We start from the raw sequence: 27,439 nt of genomic DNA on the forward strand, positions 1-27,439 counted from the left end.
TTTTAAAACACACAGTGTGAGAAATCAGAAAATAAAATAATAAATATTACAAGGATATGTTTGTTACATTAAGCATTAATACTAATTATTAACTTTCTACTAGTCTTTATATATTTTCTGTTAAATAATATTACGGTTGGTAAATAATACAAACAAAAATAAAAAATATGTTGTCAAAAATAAAGTTTATTTTCGAATAATCCTTAAATATTAAATAATCGATTTTCGAATAATCCTTAAATATAAAAGCTTAAATATAAAAGAAGATTTCGACAGAAATGAATTTTTTTGACGAAAGTAATTAATAAACTAATTTAGATGTAAATACACAGTACACCAATGGGGCACTTTGACACTATAATATTAAAAGTAGGTTAAAAAATAATTGCATTATTTATTATACTATTATATTTAACAATTAGTTAAAAAGTCATGTATCTCGTTATCCAACTTCTGTATTTGGCGACATCTGTAAAAACAACAAATTCGTTTAGGTCGCATCTCTTATCGACTGATGCCGCGGATAAGGCGATAGAAACAATTCCTCGAATCTTCCAACGACCATCGTCCAAGACAAAGAGTCCGCCCCCAGAATCTCCAGAGCAAGGGCCCGAACCATCGCGGTTACCTAAAACATTTAAAAAACTATAAAATGAAATTGCAACAGAGGTGTACGCTGAAATGAGGTTATGATGGCATGCCGTTAATTTTTAAACGTTATTTGTCTGGGGTAAGTTAGAACTTACAGCGCCGGTTGTAGAGAAGGTTTTATTTATAATTGATCAACATGACTATAATTTTTTTTAAATCTATCTCGCTAAATACTGGGTGACGGTGGGGATGGGTAGAAAAGCTTAAGAATGGATTCAAGACCCCTGGTCTTCTTCTCCCGAGACCTAAAAATATATATCGATGAGGTAGCAATTTTGACCGCAAAACACCGAATAGCCTTCGGTCCATCAGAGCGCTGTCCGGTGATCGCGGTGCATCCGGCGTTTTCGCCCCTCTAAAGCGGCATTTAAATAAATTCCTCTCCACGTTCTACGCCACGATATACATCCTACTCCGGACCCGGGCGGCATGATGCACCACACACATTATTATTTTTGTACTCACGACGCCGCTTTGCACACGTTTAAGTAAGGGTGGTCAGAACAGGCTCGTGTCTCTTCCGACCACCGAGTATTCGTCGCTACGCAAACTTTCACAATACTCCATTCACTACATTATACACCTACACGGGTATAGGCCCCCGCCTATATACGATCACACCCATACTATCGTACAGAGTAATTTTTTAGCTAACCGATCTCTGTTTTCGTGAGCTCAATTTAGATGAAGCTTCATAAAGCCTAATTCGGCTAACAGCATAACGTCCATAACATGCTTTAATGCAAAATGCATGGATAGCTAAATTGCTATAAATTCAGGTATGGTATCCAAAAATCAATGGTTTCAGAAACAAAATATCAGAGTTCTCATCTTCAAAATTAGGATTATTACATATTAAAATTAATTATTGTTTACTATCTGTCCATGCAAACTTTATACTCTCACAAACACCTAGCCTGTCGCATTCTATTAAAAAATACTGTAACATATTCCAGAGCTCACTTTATACAGAGTAATTCGAACTGCAAATTATCTTATTTGAATCTTATTGTTTTGAATTTTAGTTGCCGAGTAATGGTTGTCGTTAAATCTATACGTAAAGTCATAAAGTCAATCCAGCACATACCTGCACATAAAGTCTTGTCTGTTGTGAGCTTATGGAAGTCTGATTTACTAGCCCTACAGTCTTGTGTACTGACTATCGGCATGCGAATCATTCGTGGATCGCCGTGTCCACCTTTACCTGCCTCGTTATCCCCCCAACCCGTAACCTGTAAAATCATTATTGAAACGTATTTTTCATTAAAAATTACTTTAGTAATTAGAATTAATTATAATATATATTAAATTGCAATAGTATTTTAATCGCGAATGTATTTATCGCCAATAATTTACGGTATCATATAATATGCAATAGTATGATATTGACACATTCTGATTTCATTCTGGGTGGGTAAAAATAAATTATTGAATATGTAAAAGTGTTATTAATTTAGGTATATGCTTTTAATGTACAATTTTGGACTATCATTATCTTTACAGCTGTAAAACGTCCACAGCTGGACACAGACTACCTTTTTTAGATTTCTAATAAGACTGAAATGAAAAAAATAAGACTTTCTAATATAGGCCTCCATCCAGCATCTTTTGTCCCCTTCCACAAGGTCATCTGGCCACGTTGTGGGCGGATGTTCTATGCTTTGCTTGTCTGTTCGTGATATTCACTCCAGAATCTTCAGGCCCCAGCAGCCATTCGTTACGCGCGGCAAGTGGCCTGGCCACTGCTACATCGACTTTCTAATCCGCTGGGCTACGACCGTTACTTTAATTTTTTTTATATAAATATAATATGAATAATTTATTTACATATATCCATAAAATTTAATACCAAAATCTTCATTGGTTTAGGCTTTTAGCTAGAAATAAGCGTTAATAACCGTTTAATTGGATTAGCCAAAACAAAGTGTGAATGTTGAGATACGTACCACACCTGTATGACCCACAATCCTGTTGATGTCAGAATTTCTGCCCCAGAGACAGGCCGGTTTAATGTTGCTATTAAATTCCACAGATTTTTCTAATGTAAATAACGAAATGTCATCTGAAAAAATTATTTTCACTGAATTATGTGAATACGACATTCTAGTCGACTTGTTAAAATCTTCAGGGTATGTTTGTTTCGTTATGATTTTGCCAGCCAATAGACGCTAAGCATTGCACTCAAAAGAGCGCTTCGATGACCGGTTACGCGATGCCCGCATCGAGCTTGACTGTGTCGTACACCGAAAGAGAACCTACCTACGCCGCGTCTATTGGCTCGTGGTCGCCACTCGAAAACTTTTCGGCTCCAGTGGCCGTCGCTTTTTACTTACTAAAATATAATTATGTGGAAGAACCAGCTCCAATTATAAGATTATATTGAGTCCTTTTAATCAGTGTCACTTTCAAATTAAGTTAATTATAGCACTATAGTTAATTAAAGTTGTTTTAAAAGGTACTAATTAAATTACATTAAGTACGTATTGTAGCTATAATGTAGTGAAATTTGGATTTATTTTATTCCTGAATGTAAGTGTGATATTTTTTAGTCTACGATTGTATTCGAAATCATGATATTACATGTCATGGCGCAGAAATGAGGAGGTATCTTACGTTAAAGGTATTTTAAAAAAGTAAATTTAAGCAATTAACGAAGTTTTCTTACTCGCATAATTCGATTTGGTAAAATTTTCATGCACAACCGCTGTTTCTAGACGCCTAGTTATAATGTCACCGCCCCACTCGTCCAGATTGTAGACACCCAATTTTACTATTATATCCGCAGCCTTCTTATTTCGCATACAATGAGCAGCTAAACATAAGAAAAATTATTATGTATAAAACGCTAACTGTTAATTATTGCATTTATGCATGCAGTTCAGCGAAGAATCTTATTTAAAAGCCCTGAGCATGCACAACATAATACTCAAAGTAAATATCATTAGATTCCATCGAATTTGTATGTCTGATCATTTAAATTTAAAATAAAAAGCTGTCCCGGCGAGCATCGAAAATGAGTTATAATTTATACATATTATTAAATTACCTTTCTTAGGATTGTAAACATATATAAGACATAAAAATATTGAAATTCTTTTAATTGATGAATCATATTTTAATATTTATTATTCTATTTCGAACGGAGACAAAATCAGAAACATTTAAAACTCACCTGTGAGCACATGTCGGTCTGATACCAAGGTCCCCGAGCAAAGAAACGTCAGAGAGTGGGCGACGTTTTGATAAATAGCAACCAACCATGGCCACTCGCCGGGTGAATAACTCTGTCCGTACCACAGAAGCTCTATTTCTTTCTTCGCCACGCCACATTGTGTGTTTGAATTATAATCTGTATCATCTGCCAGACGTGAAGGCGTTTCATAATAATCACTGAAAAAATAAGCTTTTAAGCACCGTTCTCTTAAACTTTATGCAAATTAAGGAAGTAAATTCTTAACTGCCGCTCGGTTGCTGGTTACCTGAGTACACCGGAAAAAGAAAAATATGTTTTTTGACAATCATCGCGGCCATCATTTCAGCCGCGACTCTTCAATTGCTTGACATATACCTCTCCCTAAGATTTCTAATAATACAATGGGAAGCGTGATGCATTGAGCGTCTTCCGACGACCTTAACCAGGACAACTGTCAGCCTTGTCGGCGGACGTCTCATACTGCGCTCCAGAACTTAAAGGCAGTCGTCTGTAATGCGATCTATGTGTCCTGACCGCTGCCACTTCAACCTGCTAATTCGCTGGGTTATGATGGTTCCTTTCGCTCATTTAGGAATCGCCTTATTGTATATATTTGACAATAATTTGACAGATTGGAGCTGCTTACCATTTTAATTCATAATTGGTCAAACATGTTATACAACCGTTTATATGTATATCCTATAATATCACATCCTAAAATCAATATCGATTTCTAGACTTTCCTGCCTAACCTCCTATCGCAGCCCGTCTGGAAAGTTTGAGAAAAAATAAAGCAAAAATGAGAAAAAATACGCTTATATTAAATGAATGAGCATATTGCTTTAATTATTTTACTTATGCAGGGTTTGAACTTGTACCTAATGAGAATAACGAATAAAGTTAGCTATTTCAAAATATCTTCATTCAAACGTTTTAAGAAATAAGCTCCAGTTCGGAACGCTGATCTGCTGAGAAACTCATCACTTGTGTTTTTAAAATAAAATTTAAAGTTTTTTTTTTCACTTTTTACGTACTTCAAAAAAATATTATTTCAACCCTGTGAATGAATGAATAAACCAAGTTCCACACTTTTAGATCCACTAAAAATTCTTGAATACTTTTTTTTTAATAATATAAATTTACTTTTAGATTTAAAATAAAATAACCTGTGGAACTTTATTACATAAACGTTCATTTTGACTTATGAAGGATTTGTTATTGCTTTGAAGTCGAAATGTAGGCGTTACGAGTTTATTTAGGAATTTTAGTAATAGGAAATTTTTATCGTTGCTTATGTTTCCTCACCGTGGCGTAGTAGTAGGCGGCGGCAGCCGTGGCCGCAGCGTCGTTGTAGTGGTCGTCGTTGACGTTCTGGTCTCTTCCCGTCTTCTGTCCGGATCTCGTGTAATCCACTGTGTTGGCCACCGGAATTCTGGTAAAACTTCTATCCAAGGCTCAGAAAATGAATCATCAACAGGAATTTTAATTGACTGGGTTCCGTTCTTTATCGGCCTGTCTATATCAGTGAAATAGTATTCTAAAACATTTTAAAAAAGAAACAAATTCTCAGATCCAATCCATGAATTTGAAAATTTGTTCTAGCTTTATTTTACTCATTTTTTTCTAATTTAAGAGTCTACGATCTATAGATGCACGTATTCTTCAAACATTGTTCTCTAGAAAAGTTAGTTGTCCAAAAAAGTTATATTCACGTAAAATACAATTATTATTTGGCAATTTGAGTGTAATGCTTTTGGTCTAGTTATATAAAGATTTTATCTATCTAAGCTTAGAGGCTTGGCTACAGGTTTGAAGAGTTGAAATTTAGAAAACTTGAATATTCGCCGAGTTCTGGTCGGCTCATGTGAATGACACTTACGCGTTTTGAATGTAGTGTCATCAGTGAACGACGAAGGTATCGTATAGACCACACGATTTCCAGTATTACTGACATATTTTATAATTTGTGTCTGTGTTTTGGCTGGTGGTTTTGTGTATTGAATGGTCTGAACTACCGCAGGCCCCGTTTGCATGTACAGCGTGTGCTGAAGCGTAATTGACGTTACGTAATTACTCGTTTCCAGTGTATCTGTAATGAGATAAAAAATTGCTATGAAATAATTTGTATCTGGAATAAAATCTGTAACAAATTTATTATTATTTATACCAAAAGAAGTTGGTCAGTAATACAACGGGAAACATTTTCTTATAAAATCGTAAACCGATTCTTAATATCGGAGACCTTGGACATCAAAAAAAAGGTTTAAATGACATTGTTTGGGATGCTGACGGAATCATCACAATAACTGGATTTCGTTATTTACTATATATCATATATCAATTTTATGTACAATTGTTATGATATTTTCTTATTTTACCTTCCTTCATCAATGTATCTCTGCAATGTCCAAATAGTCAATTGGTAGAAAATACCTTCGGCATAGTTGCATATTATATTTTGTATATGAAGTGTCAAAATAAATAAATAAATAACGTGTCACTTTACCTGGGCTATCGGAGCATATAAGAATATCGTTCACATAAATTGCAGTTATCTTGGGGAGAGGAGAGCTCACTGGCAAGTTAACTCTGTACTTTATTGTTTTTCCTCGATTGTATTCGAGGATAGCGTTCGTGCCTCCATACGGTTGAATATTGCCCACATAGTCCTGGTAACAAAACGTTATAAAGTGTTAGTATATAATTTATAAGAAGGCTCAGCCAGAGAGTAATGGAGATGATTATGCTCAGAGCTTCTGCGTGAGACCGAATCAGGAATGAGGAGGTTCAGGGATAAAATTGGAACCGAAATATTCTTGAGCCGAGATCAGGAGTCGATTGACGAGATGTAAGTATGCCCTCCACGAGATGGACCAATGACATAGTCAAGTTTGCGGAAAGTCGCATGAAGCGAGCAGTGCCAAAAAGATCACCGTGGGCACCTTTGGGAGGGGCCTAGGTCTTGCAATAGATTTCTATTGGCTGATGTGATGATGATGAAATCATTTAGCGTTTGGAACTGTGTTCGCCTGATTAAACTCCTATAATTACTTGATTGACAACTTTCGATATGTTTATTTTATGCTATCCTGGACCAACAACATAGGCGACGTCCCTGGAAGGCACTGGACCGGTCACTGAGGCGATCTTTGGAGAAAGCCTTGCAGAGGCCGTGTATCGGCTTACTTCATGTTGATGATTATGCCATTTCTTTGCTCACGTGTTTGTGAAACGATATTAAAATTACGTTTATAAAGAAAACTTTGAGCTTCTGTAATCTTAAATAAGAGATTTTTAACGTATTGTTTAGCTTAGACTAATAAATTGTACCGGTTAAACTATTTTTAATAGTTTCAGTATGTCTTTAGACTAGTACACGACTTAAATTAGTTTAAAAAATAGTTTTTTGAAAGGGTTCCAAAACATGAAATTGCTATATTAAAAAGGGTTCATTAAACATTAAATTAACAGCGGCAGGTTCTATCAGAATCTTATTCCGAGACACGATTGGATCAAGCTTTGGCAAGTCAAAGAAAAGCGTAACACGCATAGCATTCTTACGTTATTATAGTCATTCGTGATATTTATTAACATAAAAATTTAAAATAAAAATCTTATGATAGGCGATTGAAATACTTTATTGTAATAAATATTATATTTCAAAAGCATTGCGTTAATTTTCTTAAAAAAGGCTAAGGACATGCCTGTCAGATCCTTTAACATTTCCAGAGCGCTTAACTTACTACCATGATTAAGTGAGCCCAACGCAAACATTGTAAGATCGTTTAAAATACACATATAACTAGCTGTTCTCCGCTCGCTTCGCGAACCCCGTACTTTTATAATTTCACAAATTCAAAATATTTTTTATTCAAGTAGATATTTACACGCATTTTTGAATTTTCGATTATTTTGGCATTAATATTATAATGAAGTAGTAACTCTTCCAAATTCAACTATACATTATAATTTTAACTATGTAATTGAGCCGATAAACCAAGTTCTACGCATTTCGATCAAACAAAAAAAACTCTTGAATGCCATAAGTATATATAAATACTAAAATAACGTCTTCATGTGTATTACATATACCTATTCTTGTTAATTTTAACATACGAAGATATTTTTTTGGTATTTGCATATGTCTAGCATAGTTAATATAACAAATTTTACTTTAAGAGCTTAAGTGTGAAGTTGCAAATGCCAAAGGGCAAGCAGCATATATCTGTTTTAAAATATATAGATTTTAATTAAACAGTAAACAGTGTAGGAAAAATATTTTAAAGGTCACCTAAACAAAAAATATCGAAATAAGAAATATTGAAATGAATAGATTGCGTTGCTTAATTATTTGTACTTTATAATTAGCGAACTATTAAAAAAATCGCTTCTATTACGTAAAGTAGGAGGATATTTAAATCTATATATGTACTAATATCGCCATTCAGTTACGCAAGATAGTTTGGATAGGTCTTGCTATTACATGAACTATTGAATCTTTCATATTATACATCTCTTAATTTAAAGTAGATGTTTGTATTTATTTTTAGACAATATTAATAAATTAAAGTTCCCATGTATTTTTAATTCCGAAGATGCAAATCCTTTGATGCAAAACCAGACGCCCCGTGCACCTCCTTCACAATTTTAATTAATTTTAATAATCTTTATATAAATAAAATGTTATATTATATATGCTTTATATTAATATAATTAATCAGTTAGTCAAGTGTATCAATTTGTTATTATTTCAGCAAACAGATGTTTTAATTTTATTACCTTCATGTATATTATAAGATTTTATGTATATAGCTTTCAGTATCGAGTATTACAAAGAAAATATGAGTTTTATTCGAACATACTTTTATTTTTGTCTGTAACTACTTAATTAATATTTTTCTCCGAGACACTGGACATTTTATTATTTGTATATGGTATTCACTGTTATTATTTTTTCAGTTAAAAAAGTGTTATAGTCTTATAATAAATTGCGATAACATGTTTTTGTCAAATGGCGACCCCATTTCAAATTTGTGCGAATGTCTTAAACCCTACATAACAGAAACCAAAAACAATATTTCGCCAATGTTTTTTTATTAAAACCTCTTTTAAGAAACTCGCATAAACTAAAATTAGAAGCAAAACAAAGGAGTTTGTTCTTACATTTAATTAGAATGAAAGTAACATATGCAATACTATATTTAATTTATTTAATTATACGGGTTTATCGGTATTCATATTTTATAGTCTAGTATAGCCAAAATACATTTCAGACAGATTTAAATAGTAAGATTACATTTACGAAACCTGTTCTTTGAAATTTCTATTATAATTATCTGCGTCAGAGAACACGTTAGCGCGACTTCATATTGAATATTTTTAACGAACGAGGTCGTTATGTTTACATATGTTGGGAAATACACGGACGCGGACGAATAAATAGGTTGTAAATAAGCATCTTAGAAATAAAATCAGATAAAACTTAATTAAATCGAAATAAAAAGAACAGATTGTCAACGTTTGTGACAGTTAAATAGCAAAAAATGGTAAAAAAAATTAATTTAATATTGTGAACATACACAGTAGGACCCAGCTTAATGCTGTTTCGTTGTACGCTCTTTTATTTCAACCTGTAATTCCCCGAATTTGAGCTAAGCGTTAGGTTTCTAAACATTTACATAATATATCATAAATTTTTTTTTGTATTGAGATAACGGAAAGATCTTTGAAAAGAGTACGGACGAATATTTGGTCAGAGGAAAGACTGGACATGGACTGTCGAAATGGATGAAATAATGGAAGAAATAATTAAATTTAACTTGGGAATTATAAATAAAGTTTTCTTTAAATGCGGTCCGCGAAACAAAATTTAAATATAAATTGGCCAGATGTTTAAAAAGGTTGCTCACTCTTTGGTTTGTACAAAAAATGTGTAGTGTTAACGTGAGAAGGCACCGTGTTACTGGCCACTACTGCCACAATACTTTTTACACTTAAATTATTATTAATATTCGAACTTTAATTCGAACGTTAATTGGAATTCAGATACCAACAGCAAAACAGCCATTGCGTTTTTCAGTCATCATTTTAAAATATTCTCAGTAAATATGTATTTTCTTCGCTATATATGAACAAGGAACGAATTTGTGCATGGATAGTATCTCATCAACCGTCCGTATAACGCGTATGAATGACTAAATGAATGATCTTAGATAACTAGTAACAATATTTATAAAATCTGTCTGTATAATTTTTAAAATCTGTCTGCGCTAATGACTTCCCTATATTCACATGTGTCCATATGTAAATCAGGACTTCATATGGAAATATAGACGATGACGTTTTCGTGTTTAAATCAAATGTAACTGCGACATCTATTTATATTGAATTATATGTATTAATGTTAACATTGTACAAATAATTATTTTATTTGGTAATCGGTATGGTCTATGACCTTTTAAACAGCATTTTATCGTTGCATAAGGAACGCAGAAATGTTTTAAGAATTTATAACATTGTTTTATCTATGAAATAATAGTTTTCATTTCATTAAAAAAATCTTTCTAACAGATATTATACAAAATTGTTAACGTTGCGATTTTATTTTAAGAGGATCTTAAAATAATAATATATACAGAATACATTATTAGATTATTTATAACACCAAGCAACAGAAACTAAGATTATAAATTCCGTATCCAAATATTCACTAATCCTTATATTTGCTAAATACAAATATATATATGAATATTTGTTCTATGCAGTGGATTTTATGTCATCAATGTAGATTTAAGTTAGTATATTTAATGTAGAGTTTTTTTAAGCAAACTTATTCAGATTTTTTATAATTCCATTATGTATCAAGTATAATATAGCTATTTATATAAGCACGGCAACTTATGTTAGCTTGTGTAATGTATCTTTGCGGATCATTATATGCGTGTACATTATATTTTGATGCATGTAAAGTTTAGTTTACGTTATTGTAAAGTCTTCACTAAATGACATTAAAAAAAGCACCTAAATATATAATAGTATTATCAGTTTTTGCAGCTCATATTATCGGACATAGTTATGAACGCATTTTAATAGTTTTTTTTTCCTATGTAGGATTTTCTCCCGCTGTCTAGAAATTGTAAATAGAAATATAGGTTCTGACTATGTTAGAGGAAATTTTGTAGAACTAATTATTAAAAATAGTTTTTCTTTCAAAAAAGTTTGATATGGTTTATTTTGTAAAATCGTTATAGAAAGTTACAGTTACGGCTTAAACTAATTTTGAGCTCTATGGCTGGGGTGTATGAAGATGACGTTAAAATCTGTATTGTTATTACTAAAATTTATTTTTAAGCTCGTTAATAAAATTATACTACTGTCGGAATGGAACATGTTATCCTTTTCGAGGTAATTGAAAAAAAAAAACGTTAACGTGTTTGTAAAAAATATGTATGAATAAAAAATTTGTAATGTAAGAAGTATTTTTGAGTGTAACAATGATTTTATTTAGATAAAGCTGTAAGAAAATTTGTTTGCAGTCTTCATCATAATCATCACTATACAATCATTATAATCATCACTATGTCAGCCGTCACTACGTCCACTACTTTGAGATAAGCCTGCCCCATTTTGTACAAGATGATTTATTATAGGTGTAAAAGCTTTAAAGGGTTGAACATAGATAGGTCACATATTGTTAAATATATGGTACGCCCTATCCATAAATTGAAAGGTTTAAAAATAATAAATAAAGTAACGCGTAAAAAGTGTTTTTAAAATTCGAATTACTAAATATTAAAATTAATAGTTTTTTACATGTCCCTGCAGACTATATACTGCCAGAACTAATAGGCCTGTCACATTCCAATATAAACAATAAATTGATGTAACATATTTTAGAGTTCTGGTCAATGTACTCACCGTTTAAAACTTTAACACCTATAACTAAAGACCCCATATAGACTTTAAAGCAAATATTATTGATTGAATTTGGGATTTGTATTCTCTATGCGTATTGCCAACACATTAAAGTTATACCTAATTTTTAAGCATAAAACAATTAAGTTTTTGCGAATAGCAGTGTACATAATGTGTTTTTTTTTGGTCATTGACTCAGACAGCCATGATTTGTGTTTGAGACGAAGGCCTTTGCATTTTTATAACGATACCAGAAGATAATATTTAAACAGCATTTGAATATGGAGTTCAGATTTTATTTTAAAGATAAATATTATTGTATGACATTATGGTAAATAGCATTTAAGGTTCTTCATAAAGTTTATTAAATGGAGTAAAACATGTTTATAGTAATAATAAAACTTTTATAAAATACATATTAAAAATCATATTGAAAACAATTATACGATATATTATAAATCAATTTAAAATCAAAAACGCCTGTCTAAAATTATTTTTGTAACATCATAGGAACCGGTGATACAGGCGAGTTTTCCTTAAAAACCGTAGGAATTAATTGATTTTGGAACAATAAATCATATTATTCCATAATTGTCAGATTTTATCTAGTTGTTTTTATGGCTTCCTAGTTCTTACAAGCGTATAAAAACCTTTAAATTTTTGGTTTAATAAATAGCTTCGTAAAAAATAAATAAAGGTTTAATTGCTTATATACAAGTCCGACTAGATTGCCGCATCGCTCTTAAAATTATAAAAAGCTGATTTAGCATTTGTGGTTGTACATTCCCTCTACAACTAGATTTATACATCGTTAAATGCTGAACCTATTTTATTGTGTAGTAATAAGAAGCTAGGAATGCGTTTATATGGGAACAAAATGTTTGTTTATATCAAGTAATTCAAGTAATTTGATAAGCAGGATTTGCGAGAATTGTTGTTCCAAAACATGTAAATCAACAATCGTGTGGTGAAGCTTTAATTCAAAAAAGATGCTACAGAACTTTTTGAATCAATACGGATGATCTTAATAGTATATGGTTGTTTAATGCCTTAATAAAGAATTAAAAAAAAATGAAAACAATCAATGTAAGAAACCCCAACATTGAAACCGAATCGCTAATTTTTGGACAATATTTAAAAAGCAAAAGCAGCTTGCGCACCTTTTAAAAGTGTAGACCTTAATCTATCTCTAAAATATCAGTTGTGGATGAAGACGACGAAAATATACTTATTTATGTCTAACAACAAATAGCCCCACCAGTAAAAAATCATTTTAATATACTTGTAATTACTACCAAAGTTTACCATCTTATTTAGATAGTTTACTCATGTAACTAGGTAATTTAAATATATGATATATACTTCGTAAAACACAAATTTTTGGTTTCATAACTCTCTGGCAACGAAGATTGATACATTTAATCAATAAATTTTAGATTTGAATTTAACCTTAAATATATACTAGCGTGTAAAATAAAGAATATAATATATAAATAAAGAAAAAAAAACTTCTGGCAGTATTAAGTCTGAAGCAACAGGTAGTAAATAATAATTAATTTTAATATGTAATAACCCAAACGGTTTTAAAACGTTTTTTTTGTTATGTTATCATAAGTTTATTTAATATTTCTGAAATCATTGATTTTTGGATCGGGTGAACCATATCTTAATTGACAGCAAATGAGTTATACAATCTACAAAACACAATCATCCTGTAGAAATCAAAAAAGTATAAGTATAATAAGTATACAAAGAATATAAGTCTATTACAGAATAGGGAAAATGTCAAACTTTATTTTTTGTGCTCCAGCTAAAATTAATTCAACAACATTAGGAATCAAAGATATCTTTTTTGTTATGGTTTTGTATGTCCGTGTAAGTGATGCTTCTTTTTCTTATGATCTGTAGTAAACAAGATAATTAAAATGTAACACGCCATTCTTTGATACAAGTCCTGCATACCACACTATTATTATATCAGAAGATACACATATGCGTCACCAGAACAGAATAAAAAAAATTATAGATAATCTAAGTTTGAAATATTATAATTTACAAATTTTCCGCCCATGGGTCCAATATATTTCACCGCCCCCATAAAGAATCATTCAGCATTTGATATTTATTACACAATTTAAAACCACTTAACCTATAAACATACCAAATAAATTAATATATGATGTTTTTGTTCTTAGTAAATAACAGTGAAGTATTATTTTAAATATCTAATGTATTACTTTTAAAACGTTCTTGATTTATAGGGAAACTAACTGGTGTTCAAAATTTGCCACTCTGGATTTAGGCCCATGTGCCCAATGTCTAAATTCGGTCATGATTGTAAATTATTAGGTACCCGACTTTTTCTTGAAAGTAATAAAAAAAACTGGCTAATCTTACACAGTCCACTCGACAACATGATGATCATACAATTTCTTTATGATTTAGATACATATTTTAATCTATTGTATGTAATATTGTTTCTTTATAATTATAGTACTTTATATGTACAATACTTACCTACATAGGTATAAACTGCATAGGTAACTAACACAAGACCAAGTATTGTCGATAATGATGTGTAGAAACACTGTTCTCATATTTTAGTAGGCGAGTTTTAAACCGTTTAAAAAGATTTATTTGGGGTTTTAAACCGCCACTTTTGGTTTTAAACGTTTTAAATCGACTTTTTTACATATATAATTGTAATGGTAATGAAAGTGTAAGTTAGAGTAAGTTTATCGTACAAGTTACACCAGTATAAACTCGTTGTTATTCTTTGCATACTTAAGATTACATAATTCTAAAGTTTTGTTCAAAAATACTAAGTTAAGCTTATAATCGAGAACCATTTTCTCAAGTTTATTTAATTTGTGGAATGAAATATGTATAAAGTAAATAACTCCATCAGATGACGTCAAATACTCATAAATATATCCTGTTTCAGTGTCGACAATTCAAAAATTAGAAATAACAAAACTATAATAGAATTATTATATTAGTCTTTGATTCATATCCAGTTTGTGCAAAATTTCATGTCCGTACTGCAATCTGCAAGCCGAGTTTGTTACGTAATGTTGATATAACGAGCAAATTTTATAATAAATAAATTTCTTCTATAATAATGTAATTTTTGCTTCCATCTTAAAGAAAGTATAGACGTAATATACGTAATTTATTATTATGCATTTATTCTCTGATAAAAGGGATTTCCCCGCTCTGACCAGTTTGTAAGTCTCGTGTGTCGAGACGTAACGGTTGACTTTCAAGCGGTCAACACAAAGTCACGCGACGCAGAATACTACTGCTCATAAAGGTTTTTTTTCGTAAACGTAACCATAGTTTGCTTAAATATTTTTATAAGCTCTTCTTTTTTTATTATCTTCAGATTAAATATGGTACGCTCCACGCCGTTTTCACAGATTATTTTATTCTTGGTACAGTTGAATCTTCGATGAGAAAGAAAGAAAAATGTCATGTTGTTTTAGCTCTGGTAGGTCAAAATCATTTGTCAGTTGAAGTGCATCGCTATTTTAAATAGGTTAACAACGATTTAATTAAAAACGCATCTTCACAAAATACTGGTATACCTAAAAAATACTATGTGCATTGTTTACACCTTAGGTAAAATAAGTTATAAAAGTTATAACCAATTTACAAGTTGATTATGGAAGATAATTGTAATGAATTTTGTAAAAAAATATTTGTTGAATTACAATTAAACCCACTTCAGAAAGTTAAGCGAATAGTTTTATCAATGCAGGTTTTATTTAGGTATTCGTAACTATGCAATAATATCGCCCACGTTTGTATCAACGTGAAGAAGATGTTTTTACTTGTATAGAACGTGTGACCTTTCAAAGGATATCATTGGCGACCTTTATATTACGTTATTTAAGTGATCATTTGCTAAACTATTTTAAAACAAGCATTCAGACGCTGTCACGTAATGAAATATCATTACAAATAGTTTTGATACTTTAAAACCGGTTTGGGTATCTGTTTTTCCTTATGATATACGTTCTAAATTAAATTAAAAAAAAAAACACAAACGACGTACGCATCTACTTCCCGTTGATATGCGATGTTTTGAAAAAATCTCATTTAGAAATAAAAACACAAAATGAAATGCGTAGATATAGACGGTTTTATACAAAAGCTTAATAAACAGAATAATATTTATTTGATTATACCCGGTGATATGTGTAAAATCTTTAAAGGGGTAAATACATAACTCATTTGCAATCATTGCTATTAATTATTGAATAGCAAAGTAAAAAAAATGTTTTGAAAATACGGATAAGTATATTTAGTGATCAATCATAGTTTACTATCTGTGCATGTAGACTGCTACCTGAAGTTATTTGCCTAACGCATACAGATAGAAAAAAAACACTTTAATTAATTGTATACAATTTTGTATACAGAGTGATCGGAAATTGGAGGTAGGTAATAAAGTTTTTAATGGATTCAGGCGTTACATTGCGGAAGTCCATTATAAATAAGAAAGGACCAATATCTAGCCACCTCCGCACATGCAGTGGTTGTCGTGCATGAAAGTGCACCGCCCGCCAGCCCGCTCGTAAATGCGCATGCGACAGACAATGCCAACTACACAACCGCCACCGTAAATTCACTCGACACGTGTTTCACCCCTCCACGGGGCATCTTCAGGAGTTGTTACACAGATTAGTGCTAAACACCGAGTGAGCTCAGTCCGCTGTCGCTTAATAAAGTTTTTTGCTGACAAATAAGCTGTACAAGCACATGGTCAATGTACCAATGACTAACTACCTATAACCTATCATCCTATATAAAGTGGTTATATAAAATTTATAATATTTTTATCATTGTTCTTTTATTTTTTACGAGTTATTAAAACAAATAAATAGTTTTGCCATGTTAACAAATAAATTAATATAAATAAACTAAATCAACATCAGTAATATGTAATAAAATCATTTTGAAAACCAGATGGTTGGCAAGACCAAATTCAACATTTAATTTGGCGGTATCAACAGAACCGGCGTTGGTGATAAAAAATTATGACAATTACTGAGATTAGTCCATTGTTAGGTGAATTTAAATTTCGGTTCATCCTTATGTAGTTTTTTTTGCAAAACGAGTACATGTCTCTCATGGTACGTTCATGAGGAAAACACGCGATGAGTAGTGGCAAGAAATAAAACACGTTACGTTTGTTATGAGTTTAAAATTGGAAATAATGTGAAGGATATTCAAATGTACTTTAATACCAGATTATTAAAGTTAGACTACATTATCTTGTGATAGTCGTAAGGCTAGTAAAACAATTATATTTGCCGGATACAATTTACCAGAAAATGTTACAAAAAGCTAAGGACGTGATTCTTCTTCATATTTTTCAGCTGATAGACGCCCATAGCAAGGCAAAGACCTCTTGCAAAGATCGCCATGATAGGCGGTCCTGTACTTCTCGCATTCAGTGACTTGCCGCGACCTCACTAGTTGCGCGAACACTGCCACTTCAAACGAGCTATTCTTCTCTCTCTCATCATTTTTAATCTGGTCTCGCAAAGAGACTCCAAGCATTGCTCTCCCCATTGTTCCAAGATCACTCAAAGAATCTTAAGCCTTTTTATGAGGCACGTCGTAAGTTATCACGTCTCGGATCCACACGTCATCACCGGCCACACAAATTGGTCAAATGCGTTTCGTCTTCAAAGATTACAGTATAATGGATGAGAAGAGTTGGATTCTGTGTGTAATCTCTTTCTCGAATTTGGACTTATTAAGCTGGACAGTTTAACCCGGATATAAATAATAGCCTGAAAATTCGAGCGTAGCACCTTCGACAATTATTTGAGTAGGCAGGACCTGGACTTTAGCCTTATCCATATTTAAGTCCTACTTGTCCGAAGGCTCTTCTGAGATCATCTAACATTGTTGGACCTCCATGGTCTCAGCCATTACGACCATAACGTCGGCATATCGAAGGTGAATGATGTACATGCCGTTTATGTCGGTGTCCAGCACGCTCCTGTCCATGACCCTGAAGACATCTTCCAGTGCAGCAGTAAACAGTTTCGGAGAGATAACGTCGTGATTACATGGGAGCAAAATTAGTACATTTTTGTCTTTTATTTATCGAACGTGTTAACTATCTATGTTTGTTTCTGTATACCAAACTATTTGGGTTGGATTTTTGGAACAGATAATGATTGCTATGGAATATACAAAGAATTATTGACAGAAAATTTTATTATTGTTAAAAGAAACGTGAAAGTTGACAGTAATTCATATAAAAATAGGTTTTTGAATTATGGTGGAAAACGAAATGTTACTTGTACACCTTTAAAATATCTTTTAAGGGTAAATACATTTTTAAATTTATTTACAATTGTTGACGGTCACTATAATCACTCATCCCTTTGCTTTGCTTGTACATAAAAGTTCAGATACAGAGACTTTCATTATAACTCTTTAATATTATTTCATATCCACATGTGATGTACAGTCACCAATAAGTTTACGTCATGACAATGATAGAATGAAAACAAGAAGAGTTGGATAAAAACTAGAATCAGATTAATGTTCCCTCAACTTAAAGCTACCTAGAGTGTTTTATTGTATTTGCATTTGATGTGTTTCAAGTTATGCTGCTAGTGGCTTTATACTTTGTGCAGCTTGATCGAAACGCAGTCATCGGAAATAGGAAGTTCGCGGTCTAAAAATTACCCTGGATTATCGTATCCCAGTTACATCAAAGAGAGTATATTCCATACTCGTGTACTCCTAATCGCTATTGCTTAAACGACTAGGTGGGCGCGGTCGCGGTGTCAGGAGTATAAGTGTGTTGAAAGTTTCGTGCATCGTACCCGACAGGGGCTCTATATGAGGCGAGTGTTTCAAATGCTCTCTGATCTGAAAGGAACCTATAACAAACGCACTATTTTTTAAGTTACTTTGACAGTACACTAGAGTGGCAATTCGTTCCCAAGCTTTATTATCACTAACAAATCTAATACAATGTAAATGATTTTTTTTTGTTTAATAAACTTCATTAATTTAATATATATGATAATTCAGAGACATCACACGAGAGTGTATTGTAATACTGAAAACAGTCATCCACAAAAGTGATACTAATTTTACGAAGATTAGAGAAAAATAATACAACCAGCTTACTTTTCTTTTTATAGTCTGTTCGTTTAGTACAAAACGGTACCACCTAAGTGTGCAAATACCATCGTATTAAGACTTATGAAACCATGCTTCTTTTTAGTAACGTCACAAGTATGAGTGAAGAATTTAAAACATGTACGGGTAATACATCGTTAAAGTCAACCAACACTACCAAGTGTAGTTCCCCTTTAGCGGGACATTTTTATAGCATTATCCTTTTACCGACTCTCTTTCCGTGTAACAAAAAAATATCTCGAAAGCAACGTCGAAATCATTAGATTATGGTGTTAAAAATATCCTTTTTTTTAATAAGTTTCTTGTTTTTGCACATACAATTAAAAACGTTAACGACAACCTCAATTTTTTTATTTCGTTTAATATTGTAATACACATAAGAAATCGTTCATTAAAGTTTTTTTTGTTGACTGCTATAGAATGCATAAATTAAACAATGTGTTTAATAAGTAAATAATTAAATAAACTGTAATCAAAATCAATGGTTCCTAAAGTTATAATAACATAATGATGACGTAGTAAAAAAGAGTATATAAATTCGGATTACTACATATCTATGACGTATTTCTTGTGTCTTTTGTTTTATTTTTAATTTATATCTTTTTTAATATCTGTCCCTGCAGAGTGCTGTTAGAAAATGTTAGCCTGTCACATACCAAAATAATAATCTTTTAACATACTTTAGAGTGATTGCTTTTATGCAAGAATATGATTGAAAATCGGTGTAATAGTTTTAAAGCTCTTTGCTGACAACTGACCTACCTAAATATGGGTGATGGTGTATAGTAGCCTATACACTCTCCTCTTTCACACGTATAACAAATAACCCTGTGTAAAAATATTGTTTTTATCGTTAATGGCTCCTAAAGGTTGTATTTTTTAAAAAAAATCGCCGCTAATTAATCAGTCATTGGCCTATTGAAATCATTTTATTAAATACAACATTGTCATAGTTTTTATATAACACTGAAATAAATTTATTATCATAAACGTCATTCGGTTTTACCTAAGTCTACAAATATGTTGCGGTGACGAAAAAACCACATTTATATGTAAATTATATTCATCAATACTGTTAATAATTAAGCAATAAATAATTGCAAAAATGATCAAAGACATTTTAATATAACAAAAATTGGAGAAATAACGATGAAGTTTGTCTTATGCATTTGAAGTAAAAAATAACGAACACAGAATGAAAAACAAAAATAACTCGAATTTATCACATAATTTAAAAATTATGCTGAATTTTCTGATACAATAACAATCATCTCCAAAATAAGTTGCTTATATAAAAGACATCAACGATACTCGAATTGCTAAAGCTTGATTTAAGTATGATACAAGGGTTTTATTCCTGCTTTAAAACGGTGAATGTAAAGCTCATATATCAACAAAAACTTTAAGGCTTTTATATCTATTTCCAATTTGCGAAATCCAAACAATTTTGTGTAAAGGTTTGTGTAAACTCTGAAGTAAGTTATAATAATTTGTTTTTTTAAATTGCAAAGCCAATAAATTCTTGTTATACAAAGTCTACACGGACAGAGATTTAATATGTAGTCGGATTTCGAAAACTCTTTCACATTCGCAATTTTAAAGCAATTACACCTGTAACCAATTACCCTATACAGACTAATTTCGATTTGTGCTTTTCGTGGTTAAGAAAATGTTGTCTCGTATATTATTATTAAAAAAAGGACTATTCATAAAAACATTTCGAAATCTTTGGTTGTGTTTTTTGTCTAGCTTACTAATTAATGTAATATCTAGTGAGAATCACAACCCTTTTCTTGTTTTCATTAAATTATCACATGTCAGAGATGGCAACCGAAAAAAAATCTTTAATTAGTTATTTTGAGGTTTTCCTTATTTTTTTTTAACTAGCTGGCTATATTCTAATGTTGATGCGTGCTGTTAGCCGTTTTGGCTTTTACAGCTTCATCGGACTCAGGGCTCGCGGATCCGAAATCCGCGAGCTAATAAACTAAAAAAAAAAAATCTACGTCAGATTTTTAATGGACGATCATTGCTCCTCAAATGGCATTCGCAGATTCCGCGGGTTTGATGTAAAATAGCGTACCTCGAGGGTCCCTGGAGGAGCCTCGCTTCGGGCCGGTATTAAGAGTCCATCGAGCTTTTAGATTGTTTTAGTGGACGCTCCATCGTGTGACAAGGCTCATGGACCTCCGCAAAGTGACCTTGGCTTCGGTTGTCACTCATCTATAATACGGGATTAGAATTCCGATATAACGGCGCTGCACCACCGGCTTGGTCTGTTGCTATTGCTTGGCTAATAACACTACTATTTCTTCTAAACCGTTAGCCCTGGAAGAAGTGGCAGCAGACACTTGAGCAACGTTCTTATCTAGTATATTTTTATCTTGTATTTCATTATTATTATTATTTGTTTTATTAATAAAATAATTTACACTAAGAGCAATGGGGATGTCTATGTGTTACGTAAATCTCTTATATATAGAAACAATTTATTGTAATAAGGATTTAGTTTCTCTGGATATTATTTGTAAATTTAAATATTAACGATGGATCATAAAGTAATTCACGTGTGCAACCGGTGCGACGATCATATAATTATTCTATTAAAATAATAACTTAATTATAAACAAGTTTTCTACATGTAATGTGCTGTAAGAAAAAAAATCCACATTTTCCGGCTATGACTTTTATTTCTTGATGATTATATATAAGTTATAATTTAATGAAGCTTTTAACGAGTGGTAAAGTCGCAGGCAAGCTCAACGGTCACCAATTTGGTTTCAAGGAGCAAACCAACACAACCATGGCGATCTCCTCGGCTCTCGATGTCGTTCGCTCGGCCAAACGAGCTAGAGAGGCCGTCATCGCCGTCTCCCTTGACATCAAGGCAGCATTTAACAACGCCTGGTGGCCAGCTCTATTCGAGGGCCTCAGGCGGATCGGTTGCCCTCGAAACATTTTTTCAATTTTTGAAAACTATGTTCAAGACAGAGAAGTGGTTTTAGATTACGCCGGAGAACGAGTCACTAAGAAGCTAACTAAGGGCTGCGTTCAGGGTTCGGCATGTGGCCCAATTATGTGGAACATTATCCTAGACGAGCTTCTCGAAATAGACCTGCCTGATGGGTGCCATTTACAAGCGTTTGCCGACGACGTCTTGCTCATTACACACCACATTCGCGCTGAAGATCTCCAAGATTTAACCAACTCCGCGCTTGGTAAAATTATTGAGTGGGGTGAAAGTGTTAAACTGACCTTCGGCCCCGAAAAAACACAAGTTATTGCATTCACACCCACAGCCAAAAAATGCTCAATAAGAATGGGCCAATACTGCCTTCCGTTTATACACGAGTTCAAACTTCTGGGAGTCATCATTGACGAGAAATTACTCTTTAATAAACATGTTCAGCACACTATCAAAAAAGCCTCGCGCATATTTAATAGACTTAGTCTTTTCTGTAGACCAACATGGGGGGCACATCCCGAGAACATCCGGACAATCTACATCAGTATCATTGAGCCAATTATGACATATGCTGCTGGTATATGGGGGCAAGCGGCTCTAAAAAAAGGGATAATAAGGCGGTTGTTAAGTATGCAACGAGGCTTTGCCATCAGGATCACACGGGCGTTCAAGACCATATCCACCACAGCCGCTCTAGCACTTGCAGAACTCACCCCACTCGACCTCAAAGTTCGGGAGGTACAGGCACTGGAACTCACAAAACTCACCGGCGCCTCTCATCTTTTACCTTCTGATACAGCTCTAGAACGCCCTACACCACCACACAAATTATTGCACCCCGCTACCAGAGTATCCATTTCTGTCCTTTCCCCCTCTAGAGGTCGTAATTACACAGCACCCTATCCCCATGCTTTGAATATTTACACTGATGGGAGCAAGCTGGAGGACTCCTCCGTAGGAGCGGCATTCGTTGCTTTCATGGAAGGCCGCCAGACTGCTTCCAAAAAATACAAACTTCACTCGTTTTGCTCGGTCTTTCAAGCTGAGCTTCTCGCCATTTCGAAAGCCTGCTCGTGGGCCTGTTCAACATACCCGAACACATACACAATTATTCACACGGACTCACAATCTTCCATCGCCGCGCTGCAGAATAGAAGCAACACCCACCCCATCGTCACACAAATTCACAATCAGATACACGCACGCGCGCCTCGCTACATTACACTTTACATGGGTCAAAAGCCACACAGGCGTCGTCGGTAACGAGGAAGCCGACTTGGCAGCAAAGAGTGCTGCCGCAATGCACTCTCCACCGGCTTATGTCTACTTCCCAATGAGTTTCGTGAAGAGCGCAATCCGCGCGGAACACAACCGCATTTGGCAGGCTAGATACGAGAGCTCGGCACAGGGTCGACATACCATAGGACTCCTTTCGAAACTCACCGACATAAACAAACTGCGAAAACTCATCAAGACATCCTTCCATCTGACACAACTACTAAGCGGGCACGGGTACTGCAAGCAGTACCTGCACCGTTTTAAAATAATCGATAATGAGACTTGCCCATGTGACGACTCCACAGTACAGACTTTTGATCACTTACTCAGACACTGCTCCCGATTCGCATCCAAAAGACATATCCACGTGACCTTATGTGAAAACCTTAATATATCTCCGTTCAGCTTACCGGACCTTCTCAAGAAAAAATCTACAGCAGAATCTTTTGATGAGTTGGCCCGGCACATTGTCCTAAATCTCAAGGCATTTAACGGTCTGTAGCGCTTGGGCAGCGACTTAAATAAAATAATGTAGCAACTAATATATAATTGTGTATTCCAAATTGTATTGTTAATATGTATAAATTTTAGCTGTATTTACCCATAAGTGAAAATTGTGTAAAAAAAAAAAATTGTAATAATAATATAAAACGCTGTCGTGCCTCGCAGCTGGGAGAAGAAAGATCCGTATCAAATAGCGGCAACCCTCTCCCAACTGTCTGCGTTTAGTTAAAGCGAAAGATAAATACTGTAAAAAAAACACCAGCGATACAAATTAGAATTAATAAAAAAAAAATATATAAAAGATCTTATAACACATCTATAGATTATTTCTAGCAGACTACCTAATAACAGAGTTGATATTCCATTTTTGAGGTCCACTATTAAAAACTCTCAATATGAAAAATGCAAATACACCTTTTGCTAAAAACTAATGGTTTTAGCGTTTCAAAAATTTTACTTATTAAAAATCAATTATGGTTAACTATGTCCATGCAGACTGTACGGCTAGAAATTATTAGCCGGTATGATTTCGATAGAAAAATAAATTAAGGTAAAATATTTCAGAGTGATCATTTTATACGGGGTGATTAGAAATAACTGTAAATACTTTGAAGCTTATAACTAACAAACATACAATGCATTCACCCCTTCAAAGCTTTTACATCTATTACCAATCAACCTGTATATTTCACCCTAAGTGGAACCCCCAGGAGACCGAAATTGTGTCATGATATTCGTCATAATTATTATAATCATTTTATTAACTAGAAGTTTTTAATATTTTATCTGATTTTTGAAAATAAAAAGACAATTAAGAATGATGTTGTCATGAATGATGTCAAATGAAAAATGTCAAAATGATGTCGTGAATTTAGTTTTAAAAGCAATAAATAGTATCAATTTCGTTAGTATTTACAGGTTATATTTAAGTGAAAGGTAATGATGAAAGTTTTGCAAAAGTTTTTTGGGTTTTCCCATTAAAAATTACCTCAGTATATTCAAAATTGGAAAAACCCAGTGGCCTCTTTTTACCGCGGGGGCAATGGACGAGTAAACCTGAATGTTACCCGTTATTATTCCAGCCTCGCTGAAGTCATAACTTTTAGCATTAACAGTTTCGCACATCGAAAACAAATTTTGATAAAAAAAAATTTTGTTACACTTTTTGTTTAATTTTTTTCTTATTTCCGATTGCACTAAATTTACTTTTACTTAAACTATTACAAAAACTGAACATTATAATTATAGTGAAAGTCATAACTTCTTCAATATACGTGCATTATTTCTTTACTATATTCTCTGTATAACTATGTTTTTATTAACCGCTTAACTTTATTGTACTGGATTGCTTTCTTTACTCTTAATGGTATAATGTACTTTTTATTACGCGTATCTTTCTTTATTAAATTTTTCACTTCCTTTTTATTTTTTTCATACTCTTTTTCCATTCTTCACAATCTCTATCATTCTGTTCTTCATTCCATAATTCAGTCAATTTTTCTCTTTCGCTCTAATATCCTTTCGTCCATCCTCAATTACTGCAGTTTATTTATAAAATTTATATATATATCACAGCTTGTTTAGTTAATTTTACATCTTATACCTATATATAACAGTTCTCTTATTTCTCTTGTTTTCAATATTAGTATTAATGTATAACGTGTTATAATAGTGTGGATCAAATAGGTCCCGGTTTATATAAAAGTTCATTGGTTATTGATGTAAAATTTTATAGAGGTGAAGGCGTCAGCTATCAATTAATGTATGGTATATTCTATCCAAAGATCTATGGATTTAGAAACAATGAATAACGCAATGATAATAGTAAGGAAAAGCGTTTTTAAATTCGTACGACTACGTAATTAAATAATGGTTTGTGTTCTTTTAGACTTTGTACTGCCAGAGGTTATTGACCTGTCATATTCCAATAGAAAATATAAATTAATGATATTTATTTCAGAATCTAGACATTGGCGTGAAGGATTTAAAGTCTTATGACAAATAAGCTATACATTTAAATCTTTAAAGCCTTTATGTTTATAACTAATCATACTGTATATTGTTATCTTGTATAAAGCATCTTGTATATGGCAATAAAATATTATAAAGTTTGTAAAATTATCGAACGATATTATTTATTGCGAAGATTCTATTCAAAATGGCGAACATAATATAAAAAGCTTTTGATTTTCACTGCATTACAAATTATATAGAAACATTTATATTAAAATGATGATAGTTGCTGATTTGCTAATTCCTGCTTGAGAATCATATCTCCTCGTAAAAATGTGTTAAACACATTGAATATTATGCATAGAAGAAAAATTAGGAAGACATTGGTAACAAAAGTAAAATAACTTTAAAAGATTGTGTATATTCTATAATAAAAGAAGGTCACATCTCAAAAATACCTACTAATTTATAATTAACACGTACGAAATTCTATAACGTAAAATGCTGATTGATTAAAGATTAAAAAAAATATTAATATAATTTCTTAGAGTACAACTCTTAACTAAACTCTTTTTATTAATATCTAGAATATTCAGTTTTTATTGTTACACTTTAAGAAATTCTCTAAAAAGGCGTCTATCATAAATTTTCTTAAGTTTATTAAAATAAGTTTAACAGGTTCTAATTTAATTTAAAAAGAATATTACGTCCAAAGAAATACTTACAGAATTCAATTTCACAGTAATTGTAAAATTAGTTCTGATTGTTATAGTTGATTTATGCCCATCTGGTTTTAAAGTTATGACTCCGTAGACACCATTATCATCATTTTTATATTCAAAAATTTCTGGACATGGGGACTGAGCTTTTGTAACAAAAATCTGTGACAGTCCGATGACAATAACAACACTGGCCGAAACACTTAACATCATGAACTTTTTGGAAAGTAAAGGACAGAGATACCCTAAGCTATCATTTTTTAATTAATATATTTATCGGATTGATTTTACGGTCTGCTCTGTGTTTTCGAGCCACCGGACAATAAGATACTGAACGCGTATAAATAAATATAAATTTCTTAAAGAATACTCTGCAAATGATGTTGCTAAAAATTACAAATGAATATGGATCTTTTGGTAAGGTATATAAAGAAGTTTTGCCGTTGCAAGCTCGATGCTCCGCCCCTTTAGTGCCGGTTTATTGTGGAATGACTAAGAATGTGGAAATTTGATTAGATTTCCCTATCACGGTATCAGTTTTTTTTCTAATAATAACTAATGTGTATTATTACTTATATTATTGTTTAAGGTACAAATCATTGAATATTCATAACGTTTTTGGGTAAACTCCCGCAATGGGATCCACTTTACTCAAATTAATTTTACAATTTTCAAAAGCAAGACTCATCACGGTGATGATTATCGTTTGATAGCTGGGCGGTTATCACGAACCTTTAAATAAATTCATCGTCATTATTATCATCATGCCAGACGATAGACGCCCACTGCGAGGCGAAATCCTCAAGCAGAGATCGCCGCAATGTCCGGTCTTGCTCTGCAAGTATTCAGCTACTCTCCGCGTCTTTGACTATCGTCGGTTCATCTACGATATAAATTCATTCAACCTTAAAAATCATTCAATCGAAAAATCTTGTGAACGACTGTTTTCGTGTGTTGATCTATCACATAATGAGGTTGGAGAACAATTATGAACATTATTGTAACACTATTAACCGGCCATACTACCGATTTCGAAAATATTCATAATTCCGTCTATATTTTATCTGAAACGGTTTACATACCTCT

At 32.7% G+C, this 27,439-nt stretch overlaps 1 protein-coding gene across 3 annotated transcripts; it reads right to left on the reverse strand.

Annotated features, from left to right (window-relative positions):
- Nucleotides 1–272: 272 nt before the first annotated feature.
- LOC137924200 (serine protease gd-like) lies at nt 273–26,672 on the reverse strand. Of its 3 annotated transcripts, none has more exons than XM_068767567.1 (9): nt 26,360–26,672; nt 6,351–6,513; nt 5,724–5,933; nt 5,150–5,276; nt 3,824–4,041; nt 3,317–3,463; nt 2,598–2,713; nt 1,739–1,883; nt 273–628 (listed from the first exon to the last, which is right to left on the reverse strand). In XM_068767567.1, the coding sequence occupies exons 1-9, from the start codon at nt 26,564–26,566 to the stop codon at nt 423–425; spliced, it is 1,539 nt and encodes a 512-aa protein (XP_068623668.1). In that variant the 5' UTR covers nt 26,567–26,672; the 3' UTR covers nt 273–422. The 3 variants fall into 3 exon arrangements, with proteins under 3 accessions (XP_068623668.1, XP_068623667.1, XP_068623666.1); XM_068767566.1 differs by having other exon boundaries at nt 5,150–5,285; XM_068767565.1 differs by having other exon boundaries at nt 5,150–5,288.
- Nucleotides 26,673–27,439: the final 767 nt, after the last annotated feature.

The sequence above is a fragment of the Battus philenor genome, unplaced genomic scaffold (assembly GCF_028537555.1).
Source record: "Battus philenor isolate CCGP_79_NKW_IND1 unplaced genomic scaffold, ilBatPhil1.0.hap1 SCAF_23, whole genome shotgun sequence".
Classification (NCBI taxonomy): Eukaryota; Metazoa; Arthropoda; class Insecta; order Lepidoptera; family Papilionidae; genus Battus; species Battus philenor.

Bases quoted from the DNA above. Each gene is read 5' to 3' on its own strand.
- LOC137924200 (XM_068767565.1), bottom strand. From the start codon at position 26,566: ATGATGTTAAGTGTTTCGGCCAGTGTTGTTATTGTCATCGGACTGTCA. The intron at 4,042-5,149 runs GTGAGGAAACAT...TTATTTTTTCAG, and splicing joins CCGCCTACTACTACGCCACG to TGATTATTATGAAACGCCTT. The intron at 1,884-2,597 runs GTACGTATCTCA...ATGATTTTACAG, and splicing joins TTGTGGGTCATACAGGTGTG to GTTACGGGTTGGGGGGATAA.